Source organism: Dromaius novaehollandiae, chromosome Z, assembly GCF_036370855.1.
Source record: "Dromaius novaehollandiae isolate bDroNov1 chromosome Z, bDroNov1.hap1, whole genome shotgun sequence".
Lineage (NCBI taxonomy): Eukaryota > Metazoa > Chordata > Aves > Casuariiformes > Dromaiidae > Dromaius > Dromaius novaehollandiae.
This window is the reverse complement of record NC_088132.1, coordinates 14994346-15008909: the sequence shown is the minus strand read 5'-3', so window position 1 is coordinate 15008909 and position 14564 is coordinate 14994346. Positions and strand designations below refer to the sequence as shown.

At 45.7% G+C, this 14564-nt stretch overlaps 1 protein-coding gene across 2 annotated transcripts in view; it reads right to left on the bottom strand.

Annotated features, from left to right (window-relative positions):
* Positions 1-10666: 10666 nt before the first annotated feature.
* Positions 10667-14564, bottom strand: part of PALM2AKAP2 (PALM2 and AKAP2 fusion) — a 277274-nt gene continuing 273376 nt past the window's right edge. For both annotated transcript variants that reach the window (XM_026103095.2, XM_064501621.1), the window contains one exon: positions 10667-14453. In XM_026103095.2, coding sequence (XP_025958880.2) covers positions 14361-14453 — 93 coding nt within the window. In that variant the 3' untranslated portion in view covers positions 10667-14360. The remainder of the gene's footprint in view (positions 14454-14564) is intronic.

Below are 14564 nucleotides of genomic sequence, written 5' to 3'. Positions count from 1 at the left end.
TGCCTCTTCTCTTCACCTTCTCCCGTTGCTGAAGTCATGCTCAGCTCTCCGCTATGCCCTCAGCAGACAATGGAGAGGGGGGCAGGGATAGATCCTGGATTGCCAGAGGTAGCATATAATTCACCCAGGCTTGCCAGTGTTTTGTTTGAGTGAACTTTGGCTCTCTTGGGAAGAATCTCACTTGTATAAGCACAAGCATACATGAGCGAAGATATGCAAAGAGCTAGAGAAAGGCTTTGCTTCGTGGTGCTACCTGCTGTGCCGTGCTGACATGCTGTGCAGTGTAGACGGACACCCCAGCACCAGAGCTGAGTGGTCCCCCACAGCATCGGCAGTGGAGAGATTCACTAATCTTCCCCCCGAGGACACTAGGGCTCTCCACAACTTTGAGACCAATATGGAAGTCCAGTGGGGAAGCTGGAAACAGCAGAATTTCTTCACTTGGAACAAATGCTGAAGACAAAGCAATACCAGAAATCTGTGCTCTTCTGCTTTTACCCTCAGATAGCTTATTTTCATTTATTTTTCTTATCATTCAGAGTTCTCTTCTTATCTGGTTGGATTCTCTTGTAAGCTTCTCCCTCTGCTGGAAAAACAGAACACAGCATCCTCTACATATGCTTTTGCTGAGTTTTTTTCTTTTCTTTTTTTTTCCCCTTTAGCTCAAGGAATTTAGGTGATTAATAGTGCTGACAGTTAACTGTATCTCTTCACATTAATCCTCTGCATGGAAGCAGGAAAAGCTTCTTGTTGTATCCAATATCTGCTTAATCAGCTGGACTGTAGAACAAATCCTGCTGTAATTCTTCCATAAGACCCAGATATTCCTTGTGCTAAATGTTTTTGTGTGCACATCATGCTTTTCATTAATATTCATCTCCTTTTGAAATTGTTGGCAGTGCATTTTGGTTTAGTGTGGAAGAGCTGCAAAGTTCAACAGTATGCGGGCAGTGACAAACTTGAGGAATGGGATGAAACAAACTACTCTCAAACTTTAGCTTAAGCAATTAAATGTTGAATAAAGCAGAAGTGCAAAGTTAGTAAAGATGAAATAACCATAGCAAAAAAGATGAAAATTAAAAAAAATACTGAACTCAGTATAGCTAATAATCTGTAAAAGCTCAGTTCAAAAACAAAAACAATTTTGATTGTCTACTTTATGTAACTGTATTTTATGTAGGTCTACAAACTTTTATAGCATGATAAACAGGTTCTGAAAAGCCCACAAACACACTTAAAGGATAAGATGTTTGAGAAAAGGTATTAAGGATGAGAAAAAGCCCTATAGAAAAAGTAATAGGTGAGTAAATTTGACTCAAGATTCATGAGATTAGAGAGGAAGTAGGTGTTAAATGTATGCATAAGTCAGTCATAGGAAGGCTCTACACAGAGAGTAGTGAGAAGGTTATTGTGACAGAAAAAAGAGGAAAAAGGAATAATAAGCTTTTTTTGGGGGGGAGAGGGTGAGGGGGAAAAAGAAGAAAAGAAGAGCAAAGGAAAGACGGGGCTAATTCTTCAGCTCCTACCATCTCTTCTGGAGGTCCCTCTGCCAGCTCAGAGAGCAGGCAATGGGAAACACCATTCTTTTCCCCAAGACCCTTGCAGCTGTAGCCGTGACACCTTCCTCTTGGCACCTTCAGACTTGACCTGTTTCAGGCTGTTCTCCCCAGTCATCTCCCCGTGACAGCTTGACCAAGAACATGGCCATACAAAATGTGGTCCCTGGGGGAACGGTGCAGCAGGGAAGTCCCGGCTGTCCTGAGTGGGGAAGGAGCTGCCCCACACCATAGCCCTGGCCCCCGACCCAGCCGCTCTCCTGATACGGGCCATGGGCACCTGCGTGGTCTGAGCTGTCCTTTCTTTCCTAGCCGAGCACCGTGGGACCTTCTCGGGGCCTTTGGCAGGTAGCTCAGTCCTAGGTAGGTACAATTAGATGGCACAAAAGTCTTTTTGGGAGACTACTGCTCCATGGGGGTGGCAGCAGCAGGTGGGCAGAGGAGATCAGTCAGGAGACAACAGGAAGAAAAGGGGCAGCCCCTGGTGAATCCACCATTTTTCAGGGTGAGAGGTGGAGACAACCCAGAACATCATAAAGGTGTGAAGATACAGGTACCTCTTTGTACTCGTGCACCTCTGTTGCATGCTTTTGTAATGCTGAATGCTCTTTAAAATTTTCTTCCTTTTAAGCAGTGAAGGAAAGGTAAAAGACTTCTTATTTAAAGTTTAGTCCTTTTGGAGGCAACCTTGCCATGAAATCCAGCTGTTTTCACCTTATAAACCGCAGTTTAGTGCTACCTGTATTTTCTTCAAATTTACGTTTCCAAGGCAGGTAAAAGTCATTAACCACATTAGGACCTAAGTGATATCCATTCCTACCTTCCAGAGCAGGAGGATCTTAACTTATTCCTCAAAGTCTCTGTCTATCTACCCTGCTGGACTAGGTACTGAAAACAGAAACTGGCAAGAAAAATTAACTGTGGTTTTAGTCACTTGGGTGTTTAAATTTTCCAGGCTCTTTTCTGCAAAACATCCTGTCAAACACATTTACTTCGTTTGTTTAAAAAAAGTACACACACATCCCCAAAATTACAGATGCTGAAGTACACTCTGGTGACATTTAGGAGCTTAACTGCTCTCTTTTTCCATGCAGCAGTTCTTTCAGTGGGGTATGTTTACTGAACTTCTGCAGCTCAAAGAATAATAAACTCTGAAACCCCTTTCTTGATTAAAGGCTAGCTGTTCAGAGCCAGGCAGATACTCCACAGACTCCTGAGGAGAACCTCAAGGCTGTTAGCAGTGCCTGCAAGGCTCAGCCCTGTGTGCTTGTCAGAGCAGTGGTTTCAGGGTACAAGAGTGCACGGCAATGGCATCATCTTTGTATCATCATCTCACTCATAAACACTTGTTAGCACCAGGTGAGGTCTCCCAGGTAACATGAGGCGTGGCAGAAGGGGGATAACCCTGTTTTTCAAAGCATGTGTCAGCCCCGCCTGGCTATTTATCCAGGCAGAAGCCTGGGGGATGGGCAGAATGGAAAATGCTTGGGAGAGCCCAGGGCGAGGCTGGTGGGAGATGGCACGAAGCGGAGGTGGGCCCCGAGTAGGCACGCTGCAGCACTTGTGCTGGAAGAGCCTTCCCAGGAAAGCTGCGAGGGCCGTGGAGGCTGTGCAACTGCACGCACAGGCATCATGTCGGCCCCGCGTGCAGGGCGGGTGTGCGTGAGGTCCCCCCAGCTGGCAGTGCTGGGGCAGGAAAGGCTGTGGTAGCCTCACTGGAAGAGCCCTGAGGAGAAATCTCATGTAGATATGGCTATGCAGGTCTCACTGTGCGCTAGTCTGGAGAATTTTAGTTATTCTCTTCCTAGGCAGCTAATGACTTAAAGAACATGTTACAAACAGCCCTGACAGATTTGGTGTATCCTTAGGACTCCAATATGTCTATATAAAAGCATTAATGGCACTGTAATATTCCTCCTCTTCTCCCTCCTGTGAGGGGTCCCATTGCATCCGTGGAAAATTACGGAGTTGAAGAAAAGTGTCAGGTAAAAGAAAGGCTGGGAAGCTTTCCAGCAATATTCTTGCTGTTCATTTTTTCCAGGCTTCAGTTCTTCAATATCTAACAAAACATAAATACACACACACAGACACACACACACAGACACACAGACACAGACACAGACACAGACACACACACACACACACACACACACATAATTTATTCAAAGTTTTTCCTAGCTAAGATTTGACTTTTACGTGCTGTTGCGTCATTACTCAGCTGCCCATACTGGGCGCGAGCAGCACTTGCTGCTTTGACTACCGACTTCTCATGACAGAAAACTCTGCATTTCCTGGCAAGTTCCTCCAAGTGGTTTCATACCTGCTTCTAACTGCATATGAATATGGAGGAGACTCTCCACAGCTTTCATTTCAGAAGGGCTTTAGGCAGCGTGCTTGGGTCACCCACTGTGTGCCTGTGATGGGGCTGCTGGTGAGCACCAAAGCCCCTGAGAGGAGCACTGCCAGGTGTAGTCTCCTCCCAAAGGGCTGGTAACATCTGATGGGCTTCCCAGTTGCTGTGAGACCTGATACTGTGCTGTTAGCTGCGGCTGAGGGCCACGTCAAGTGCATGCTCTCTCCTGGATGCCAGCTCTTTTTGCTCTGCTGCGAGATGAGGGCACTCAGCTGCTGGCTGCAGCATGCTCTGCAGGGCTTGGGCCTTGCTGTGCTGCTCCCAGGTGTGCAGGTAGTGTGGGTTTATGTCTCTCGCTGCCACATACACCGCACTTTCACATCACCACTGTACAAGAGTCAGTGGCTCTACCCATTCAACACCTTTGGGGATTTTATGTTGGATGCCACCTCTGAGGTGCCAGCAGGAGCCATTACCAGAAAGCAGCTCACGCTGGTCTAGCCCCAGCTTTCAGGCACTCTCTGCAAGGACACATAACCTAGACGGTCTAAGGCAAAGCAGGCCTACAGAGTAAAGCCAGAAAGTGACCTCATCTACATTTACTTACATTTAATTACATTAAATTCTGAACAAACTGATTTAATACATTTTTTCTTTAAGAAGTGGAGCAGAGATTGAAGAATACTTGAAAAAATCAAGCCCTTTGGGGCACTGAAATGCTGTTTCGATCTGTCAGTGCTGGGGCAGCTCTATAATAAGCTCTTTGGAAATACCCTGCAAAGCTTAGACAGCATATATTGACTTTGCTTTTAATTTGTAAGATTGAAGAGTTTGCATGTCAATAAATCACAGGTCCCATGACCAAGGCTATCATTCAGCTATTTCCTGACTCCTTTTTGCTGAAGCCTGGTTCAGCAGACAACGGCCCGGGAGGACACCTGGGTTGAATCTCGACCTGCATCACCATAGCTTGCCTCTGACAGCATGTATGGCCTGTGCTGTAGCTGGCAGAGATTTTTGCTCGGTTTCCACTGAGCTTGGCTAAATATGCTTGTTCTCAAATATCTACAATCCCTGCTCAAACATAGGCTGAGCTTTCTTTCAGCTGGCTTCAGAAAGGGCTCCCTGCATAAGTAAATTCCTGTCAGTGAGATTTCCACCTATTTCTGTTTGTCTCTGTTTTCCACTGTTTATAACACTTCCCCCTGACCTGCTTTATATCTTCTCCCTGCTTCTGTCAGAAATTCTCATTTCTTCATATGTACCGTCCTAGGACTTGCAATTAACTTTACCTTCAAAAAAACCCCTCTCCACCTTATATAAGCCTTCAGTGGAATGCTCCAGGGCTTCACCTTGGCTCATTTGTTTTCTTCAAACACCTCATTAAAGAAAAGCTGTTATGATTCCCCTTTTGGCATGAATAATGTAACCAAAAAAAGGTCTTTCCCCTGGCTCCCCTCAAACAACCTTCTAAGCTGACTCCAATTATGTACAATATCATATTCTTCAAATGTCCCCCTCTACCCCTCTTCAAATTTTTTTGCTGTAAGGGAGAAAGGATGGAGGAGCACTCACAGCCCTGTGGTGTATCCTTTCCTTGCCCTTTCTTTCTGAGGTAAGTTGTTGAATCTAAAACTCCTCATGTCACTATTAGGTTTTGTGGGAACTGTGTTTGCAAATGGGAATGGGCAGACCCAAGCAAGGCCTAAACTAGTTGCTTAAAAGAACATTTGCTTTTTCTAGATGCTTCTGTTGATATTAGTTTTTATACTGCGTTGACGAATAACCCAAGCCCAATCCGATGGTTTCCAGCTGAGTTCAGTACCATGTATCCCTCAAAGAATAAGGTCCTCAGGGGTATTTAGGCAGTGAAATATTTTTGTGTATTTGGGTCTGGTCCACTTAAAGTTAGTCCTGTGGATCTCGGTTTATCCCACTTCCAGGGGGTCTTTTAGCAAAGGGGAATGATGTAAATCCAGCCAAATATCTGAGGAAACAAGAGGAAATCAGCCTGGGATGAGGCCTGACTGGAGGCTGTTGAGGACCTGCAGTCACTGTCGGTAAGATGTTTGCAGCTGGAGACGTAGCTTGATCAAAGGCCTTTTCCTTCCCATGAGGCTCAGGGGAAGCTGGCATGAGACCCCCACAGTGATGAGAGCCATTCTTGCCAGTCTTCCTTCTTGAAAATAGCTATGTTTTGAAAGAGAATAGGAACAAACAGAAACATAAAGGGAACAGCAGATGACAAGGAGATGTGCTGCGAGGCAGCAGGAAAGGTGCTACTGTGGAAATCTGGACCTGGCCTTGCACTGAAGCTGTGCCCCAAAGCAAATATAAGGGCTATATCAGTGGCCAAGTCCATTCAGATGGCACCTGTATTACTAAAGCAACAAGCTTTCCTGGGACTAGAGGCACCCAGACCACCTCAGCACAGTTTGGAGCACTGTTTTCTTCAGAAGCAAACAAGCCTCACTAGGGAGTGGACAAGTGTCCTACTTTAACACCTTCTTTCTTTCAAACCAGCTAAGCAGGGCTGAATAATTTCTGCCTCCTCCATATAATGCCAGGGTGACAAAGCTGTCATGCAAGTCTGTTCCCATTGCACATCTGGGAACTCCACCTTTTTCCATGAAGATGATACTTCAGATCTGCTCCCTCCTCACTAATGACTGGTTACTCATCCACAACACTTTCAAAGTCTTGTGTGAGTGCTGTGAAGTGCTACTTCATGACGGTTATGTCACTATCCATTTGTTTTTCTAGGGTTTTCCTGTGTCCTTTTGTTCAATTGCAGCTGGAGTACTTTGCTCATCTCAGTGTAAGACGGAGAGAGATCAGCTTTCCTTCAAAGAGAGGGAAGAACTGCTTATTGAAGCCATTTTTACATAAGCCTGCTCCCTCGCTCTGTGCCACAGCCACTTTTCTTCACTGACCCCTCAAGGAAGAGTGCCTCATCCTTCAGGCAAGGGTTGACTTCTCCAGCTCAGAGCACAACCCTGCGGTCTTCATGGAGCAGTCTCCAGCCTCCCAAACTCTGCCCACCCCCTGCAGCCTCCTTCCTGGCCGGTAACAGTCCCTTCAGCGGGATTCAACACAGCACAGCCCAACACACACTCTCTTGCAGCATTTTATGTGCCCAGCTGCAGGCCTGCACCAGGCTGCCTGCTGAGCTGATACAGGGTTTGCAATTGCTCCAGATGAGGCCTGGCCACAGTGTTGGATGCAACCAAGAAGCTTTTGCAGGAGGAGGCATAGCTGAAGGACTCTGGCTGCACGCAAAGCATGGCAATGTTTCTGGGACACCCGTTTTCCATGGTGTCTCTCCAGGAACCTTGTGAGATGTGCCACGCTCCATGTCAAACTTTGCTGAGATGGTCTGGGTGCCCCTAGTCCCAGGAAGGCTTGTTGCTTTAGTAATACAGGTGCCCTCTGAGTGGAGATGGCAGCTGATATGGCCCTTACATTGAACTTCAGCAGAGGCTCCGACCAGCCGCATGATTCCCCCCCGCCGAGTGCCTTCCAGACACCTTGCAGAAGGACACCTGAAGTCCTCCTTCGTTCCTCAGTGTAACCATTGCTGTGAGTGGTTGTCTCTGTTTACCCAGGGAGATTGGTATTTCCACTTGAAAGGCAGTGTTACCCTTACCTGAGGTGGCTGCAGTATAAGAGAAGAGAGGGTGGAGGATTTTATTGGCTGATAACTGAATGATTGATTTCCAGGGTGCAGATGCACTGCTGAGTATTTTTCTTGTTCCAAATAATATGCTGGTGTATGACACACAAACGGACTAGGTGTAAAACGCAAGGAACAGCAACAGTACAACTTAAATTTTGACTGGGCCTGGCAGTTCATCCTCATATGCAACAGATCCACTCTTCCCCAGCACTGTGTTTATGAGGATCAGCGAGAACATCTAAAGTATCTAACACGATATGAGCGAATCAGCCCTGGGTTTAAGTTGCTCCCAAGATTTGGCTTCCAGGATACATCCTTGGAAATGAAGCTCCTTCCACGTTCAGTGTAGTCTGCCCTCCAGATGTCACTGCTGCTGCACAAATCCCCACCAAGCAGTCCAGTTCAGGCAGTCTGCAGTAAGGGAGACTTCGATGCCTTAGAGCTTTGTGCCCATCTCTTTTTCTTTCATTGATTTTTCCTGCAGCCAGACTGGATTGGAACAAGGCATGAGACATTTCCAGCTCTTGGTGGCACACCGTGCTCAATTCACTATGGATGACACATCCCTAGGTCTAAGGTCAGAAGCTCTCACGTCAGTATGGGATCTAATGCTTATTGTAACAGGTCTGTTCCTGGAGACCCAAACTGCAAGCCAAAGGGATACACTGCTAATTCATCAGGGTTCAGTGAAAGCTAGCCGCAGACCCTGAGATCCGGATGGCATTTTAGGGTTTTTCTGTTGCTGCTGAGGTTTGGGGTTTTGTTTTTGTTTGTTTGATTTCACACCCGGTGCTATTGCGCATGTGATAATATAGCTCCTGCCCTGTGGTCTTTTGTTGCATGCAAGACGGGGATATTGCCTGCTCTTTAGCTTGGGAGGGGTTCAGGGCTCGGCCCTCCCTTCGTGACACATGCCCATTGCCAAGAGCTGCCTAGACTGCCCAGCCTAGTCAGCTTAATAATTAGAATGTAATTGAAAGTAATCTTTAGAGTTAATGGCCACACTAATATTTGTAACTTTAGTCATGCCTCGCCCTGTCCTTCCTCTGCTGGAGCAGCTCTGGGGCGAAAGGCAAGGGGACATGATCGCTTGGCCACCGGCTTCGAGGGTTAGCACTGACTTTGATCTGCAGGGCTGGGGAGGAAACACTTGCCACTCCTTCACCTCCAGACCTGAAAATTTTGGGCTGTTTTACCACTGTCTCCTCTGGGTGTTTAGGCCAAGTCTCAGGTCCTTGGATGCCTTCCCACAGGCTGTGACGGGGCATGCGCTAGCTGACAGGAGAGGCATGGTCGGCCTCCTTCTGTCCGCCCCGTCCCAACCTCCCGGCACAGCTCCACAGTGCACTAAAAGCTCTCTGCTCTCTAGAGTGGTTTAATCAATCCAATCTCTGGAGAGGAAGGAGGATAAACAGGGCAAAGCCGTGATTTCACAGACCCTCAGCCTCTCTGTTTGCTTCCCCAATGTGGTGAATTACAGATAATGTTATAGCAAGTCAGCCACTAATGAAGAAAAAATAATCGAAAATCAAAAAATCAAAAAATAAATCTTTTTTTGCTGTCTTCCAGTTCTGTAAGATCTAATCTGGCCGTTTTCCTTTGGAACACACAGCAGTTTTTCCAGCAGCTTTCCAGAGTGTGACCCATGCACTACTGGTGCTGTGCACTCCTCACCCACTTCTGATGGACCAGAAATTACACTATTCCTGGGGAATGACTAGCTGTGGTCCCTTCTTCTGAGCATGACCTGCTAAGGTACTCCATGCTGTGCCCAAACACACACATGGGTGCAAAATTTCGCTGAGTTTGGGATGTCTGTGTGCAACTTCTAGTTTGAATTAGTCAGTTAAAATAAGCCCAAGTGACTGGTGGTGTTTTTTCTGCTTTTCTCATCACTGGCCACAGACACACCTGAGCAAGGCTAATTATTTGTGAAAAAAACTCAATATTCATCTCTACCAGATAGCTGAGAGTTGTGGTGGTCACAGAGGTTTATTAAGTTATATTAACTGCCTGGCCATACCTGTATTAAATATGCCCAAAACATTCCAGATATGAATTTCTCTAAGTATTTATAAAGTATCCCAGGGTTCCCCTGCCCGCACCCTCCCCCCCCCCCCCCATAAAAAAAAGGGCTTGGGGTTTAACTAAAGTCCCTGTGACTCAGTGCAAAGGCAAGGTGCAATATTCTCACCTTTTACGGGACTACCCCAGAAATGGCTAAAACGATTCTTTTTAACTGCTTGACTTCTTTGCCAAAATACTCTAAATTAGTGAGTGCCATTTGGCTAAACAATGAGGTGACAGAGAATGTCAGATGTTCTAAGTGCTTGTTATTAAAATAAATATTAACAGCTCATAACTACAGAATTCATTGTGAAAATTCCTGAGCCACTGGAACTGCCTGATGTTACTGTGTTAGTTTTACAAAGTCTAAATGTGCTCCCCTGCAAAGGGTGTAATCTCTGCTTTTATTTCTCACAAAATCTGAAGGGATTTCTCCAGCAGGAATTTCCTTTGCCACTATGGATCAGCTAAGTCCCTGAAGCTGTCTCCTTAGCACACTGTAAGGAAAGGGAGATGAAAGTAGAAAGTCTTTCCTAGATTATGTATTGAAGAGATAATATCAACTTTCTATGCATACATATAACCTAGAATGGATGGACAGAGGCTTGCTTTCCAACTTCTAGCAGTATTTACTAACAAGGAAGGAAAGCCATGTGTGACTTGTCTCTGCAGGCATTTCTGATGCAGTGTACACCAGGGAAATAGGAAGGAAGGCTTGTATTAAAGGAACCATGACTGAAATGCTGCATTTGACCCTGGCCAGCTCCCACTGAAATCATTGGGTGTCCTCGGCCTCAGGCCCGCAGAGGAAGAGTGAAAACCTGGGAAAAAGACCAACTGCTCTGACAGTGGAGACACCAGCCACGGTTTTCATCCCGTTTGCTGCTGGCAGGGACGCACCTTCCTTCTCCCCAGGGCTCCCCCCGCAACTGCAGCACCCAGACCACGTTCTGGGGGCTGACGGTCAGCGCTGCCCCAACGTGCTGCAGCATCGCGAAGGAACAGCCATTCTCATAAAAACACAACACAGGTTTCTGTTTTAATGAGAAAATAATTATATACTTGCATTGTAGGCCTCACAGTCACTAAAAAACAGAAGCAGGATAACATTGAAGTGGTTAACATATACAGAAAGCCAGGTATTGTTGAACTGGTTGATAGGTCATGGCAGGAATGCCATCTTTTGGTTGCCAAACAAATCAATGTTATTGTATTTTCTGTCAAATTACGTCAATATGGAGCAATATGAAGCCAAAACTGGTGCCTTTTAAAATGAGAATTGCTCAGAAAACCTGCACCATATCCCCAAACTGATTACAATCACAAAAGCTAATGCTTAACTATTTTTCAATACACAGTTTCATTAAAACCAGTCTTTGACATGGGAAAGAAGTAAGCGTTTCTTTTGCGGAGACAAACTTAATTCTGCAATAGTGCTCCTTTGTTGTATTTGATATATGTATATATAGATAGATATGTATTACTGGCATATACTTATAAACACCTAAGCTTGGTAGCATGCAAATGAAATAACAAAGAGGCGAGTAAACTGCATAGCACTCCTGTTAACACAGCACTGAATGTGTGCTGCTGACAATGAGTCCCCATAATTTCTGGAAGAGAAAAACACTGCTGGGTGGAAAGTTCAGCTGTCCTAAACTGGTACATGCAAATACCCTTATTGCAGGGGGTGAAGGCAAATGCTTCTAAGTGCAAAGGGGTCCCATGTGGCCCCTCCCCACCACCCCCCATTTGCTTTTGAGGACAGAGATTTAATCATCACCTCAAACACCGAGCAGCAGGTGGGAGAGGAAGACGTGACAAAGCATGAGGAGATGCACTGTGATTAATGATTAGCATCAGTGACGTCCCATGAGAGAGTGAGAGAAAAGAGCAGATCTTCAGGCTAAAGAAAATAAAGAAGAAAGATGCATGTTCCCTACAAGGCAGCCCAAAGCAGCCCTGTTTCAGGGAGCAAAGGCCAAGACAAACTGAGGAGAGCATGGTTTGATGCAAGACCATCTCACCATAAATACATGGGCCATCCACAGCAGGATGCTAGATGATACTGCTCAAGAAAGCCCCTTTCTCCAGGCTCGCTCATGTCCTTCCCAAGTGTGGAGGAAGCCAGGGCTCCTCCTGACACAGATGTGTGAAGCTCATGAATGCTGCTGCACGTCAGATGATCCTACAGGACTGCTGCATTGGTGGCATTGCTTTTCCTAGTTTTATGGTAACATCTATGAGATGTTTGCAGACATGAATCGCAGTTTACTCTTGATTGCCATGTCTGAGCAACGGGCCCCCTTCTCTAGGCAGATAATTTTGCCATATATGTGGTACGCTCCAGTGCACCGTGGTTTAAAGAATATTCATGAGACAAGCTCGCTCTCTGTTTTCACAGTGAACTATCATTTCAAAATGGTTTTCTTTTGTTAAATAGCACTTAGAGAGAAAATTCATGGAACTGCATCAACAGGTACTTCTAATCACATCTGCTACAGTTCCCTGAAAATAGGCCTCAAATGATAGTGTCAACTGACAGAGAAAAGGGAACATGAACGGTATTTTGCATGTGTGAAAGCACATGCTGGAAGAAATGGGGGGGCAGCGATGATTTGGTTGCAAGCTCTGTCTTTGTTTAAGAAAAGCACCAGAAGTACGTTCACAGTATTGGTACTCATTTTAAATGAGCTCACTGTTTCAGAATAAAACAGCATAGCAGGTCATGAAACCAAGGAAAGGCTTAATAGAGGACCAGCATCTTGGCTGATTTTTAAAAAGAAGTCAAAATAATAATTATTTGTTTATAAAAAAAGATAAAGCATTACATATAGAAAAAGCTCGATGTCTTTTTTTTTCTTGTTCCCTCCCAAACTCGATCATTTCTAGTCCAGAAATTATGGTTCCCAGTTGTAAAATGCTCTTATTGTATTGCTTTGCATGAAAAGAAAGAGTAAACCCACAGCCTCTACGCTACATACAAATACAAAGCACAAGAATAAATACCACATTTTTTTTCTAATTGTCAGGTTACAAAACTGGTCAATACTTTGCAATTGTGACTCATGCAAATACCACGTTGGGTCAAATTTTAATATCACAAATACTGCATCAACTCAGTGCTTTTTTTTTTTTTTAATATCCCCTTTCAGAAAAAAAGAAATTCTCACTCACCCCTACAGCTGGCAAACAGCTTTGGAGAAAATAATCTGTACACCACCTCCGTACTCTTTCTAGTATGCCAGTCTCACACACCCTCACACCCTCTCACACCCACTCACACAATGTGCACACGCACACACACACCCACGCTCACACACAGACTCACACTAATCCTTCACTGCTGATCCCCAAGCCTATGCAATAACTAAAGGCTCTATGGTTTGCTTGTAGCGCTGAAAACACTGGTTGAATGGCAAAAATAATGCTTATTTTCTTCATGTGCTCTTCCTTGCTCACTCTTTCTCACTCACTGCCCCCTTCGACTTTTTTGTTGCCTGGAAACCTGACGACTTCCATAAAGCACTCTACATTAACTCCAAAGGCCTTTTATGTTGTATAAATATAGTTAAAGACGTAACTATCTTTCTTCTTTATTTCATACCTCTTTCTAGGCCAGAGTCTGGCTCAGTTCAATTATTGCCTCATTTAAAAATTAAATGTCCTCTATTTGCATTCATTTCCCACTACATTTCTACTTCAAATTATCCATCTTTATAGCTTTTATGTATACGGCCATGCTTTTCCCTCCCCACCATCAAAAAATAGCTGTCACCCACTAAATACAGATTTTCTATTTAGAAACTTTGCTATGTAAATATGCTCTGAGAACCTGGAGCTCAGGTGATATTGCAAGCATACAGGATCCTAAAGCTAAGGTAATCCATTTGGCTTGGCTCTCATCCCCATCTATTCCACTCCTAAATTATGATGGCTTGTGTTTGCAACACAAGGGACTATTTTACTGAGTTTACTGGATTGTACATTTGCAATAACTGCATCCCCATTTTTTTTTCCTCCTTTTAAACAGATAAATTACTAGAAAGGGGAGCGAAACTCCCACCCCCCCCCACAGAAAGAAAAACAAAACAAAACACAATCCCAAACCCCACCCTTCACTCCCCTAGAAGAAATAGCAACAGGAGGTAATATTGTGGTGTTTCACGGCTGGCTAGAGCACACCAAGGTACACCAATGTTCCTGATGTGGCGACGGCGGGAGATGAGGATGCAGCAGGCGAGCCCGTGGGCTCCCGCGCGTGCTGCCGCCCGGGACCACCCCGCGGGCGTCCCGGGGACGCGGCCGCGCTGTAAATCCCCAGGGAAGCGCACGTGCGAGCCCCGGCCGGAGTCTCCCTGGCGCTCCATGCCGGCCTCGCCGCTCGCCTGCAGCCTCTCCTCCCCGCGGGGACGATGCCTGCTCGTCCCTCGAGCCGTCCCGCGCCGCGTGGCCTCCTGATTGCGCGTTTCACAGGGGGAAGGGAGGGGGCAGCGTGTGTTTTCCAGGTGGGATTTCCTGTTGTTTTAGGATTGCTGGGAGACGGATCATTTCTGTGTCTATGTGCATCATTGAGTTTGTTGTATCTTTAATAAATATTGGATTAAAATGCTACTGCTTATTCTTATTCCTTTTTTTCTTTTTTTCTTTTTTTTCCTTTTTTTTTGGTTTTGCAGTCCCTAGCCGCCTTCTTCATGCTACAGCACAATTATTCATTCTCCTCCCGGTTGGCATAAATGCCGGCTTCCCAGCGCAGTGCCAGGGCGCTCTTTCTCCGATTCACTCTGGTCGCCTCCAGGACCTGGTAAAGGAAGAAAAGCAGAAAACACCGTGTCACCCAGCTGCCCGCAGCCACGGCTGCAGCCCCGGCCCAGGCCCCAGCGCGGGGGTGCCTGCTGCATCGTGTCTGAGC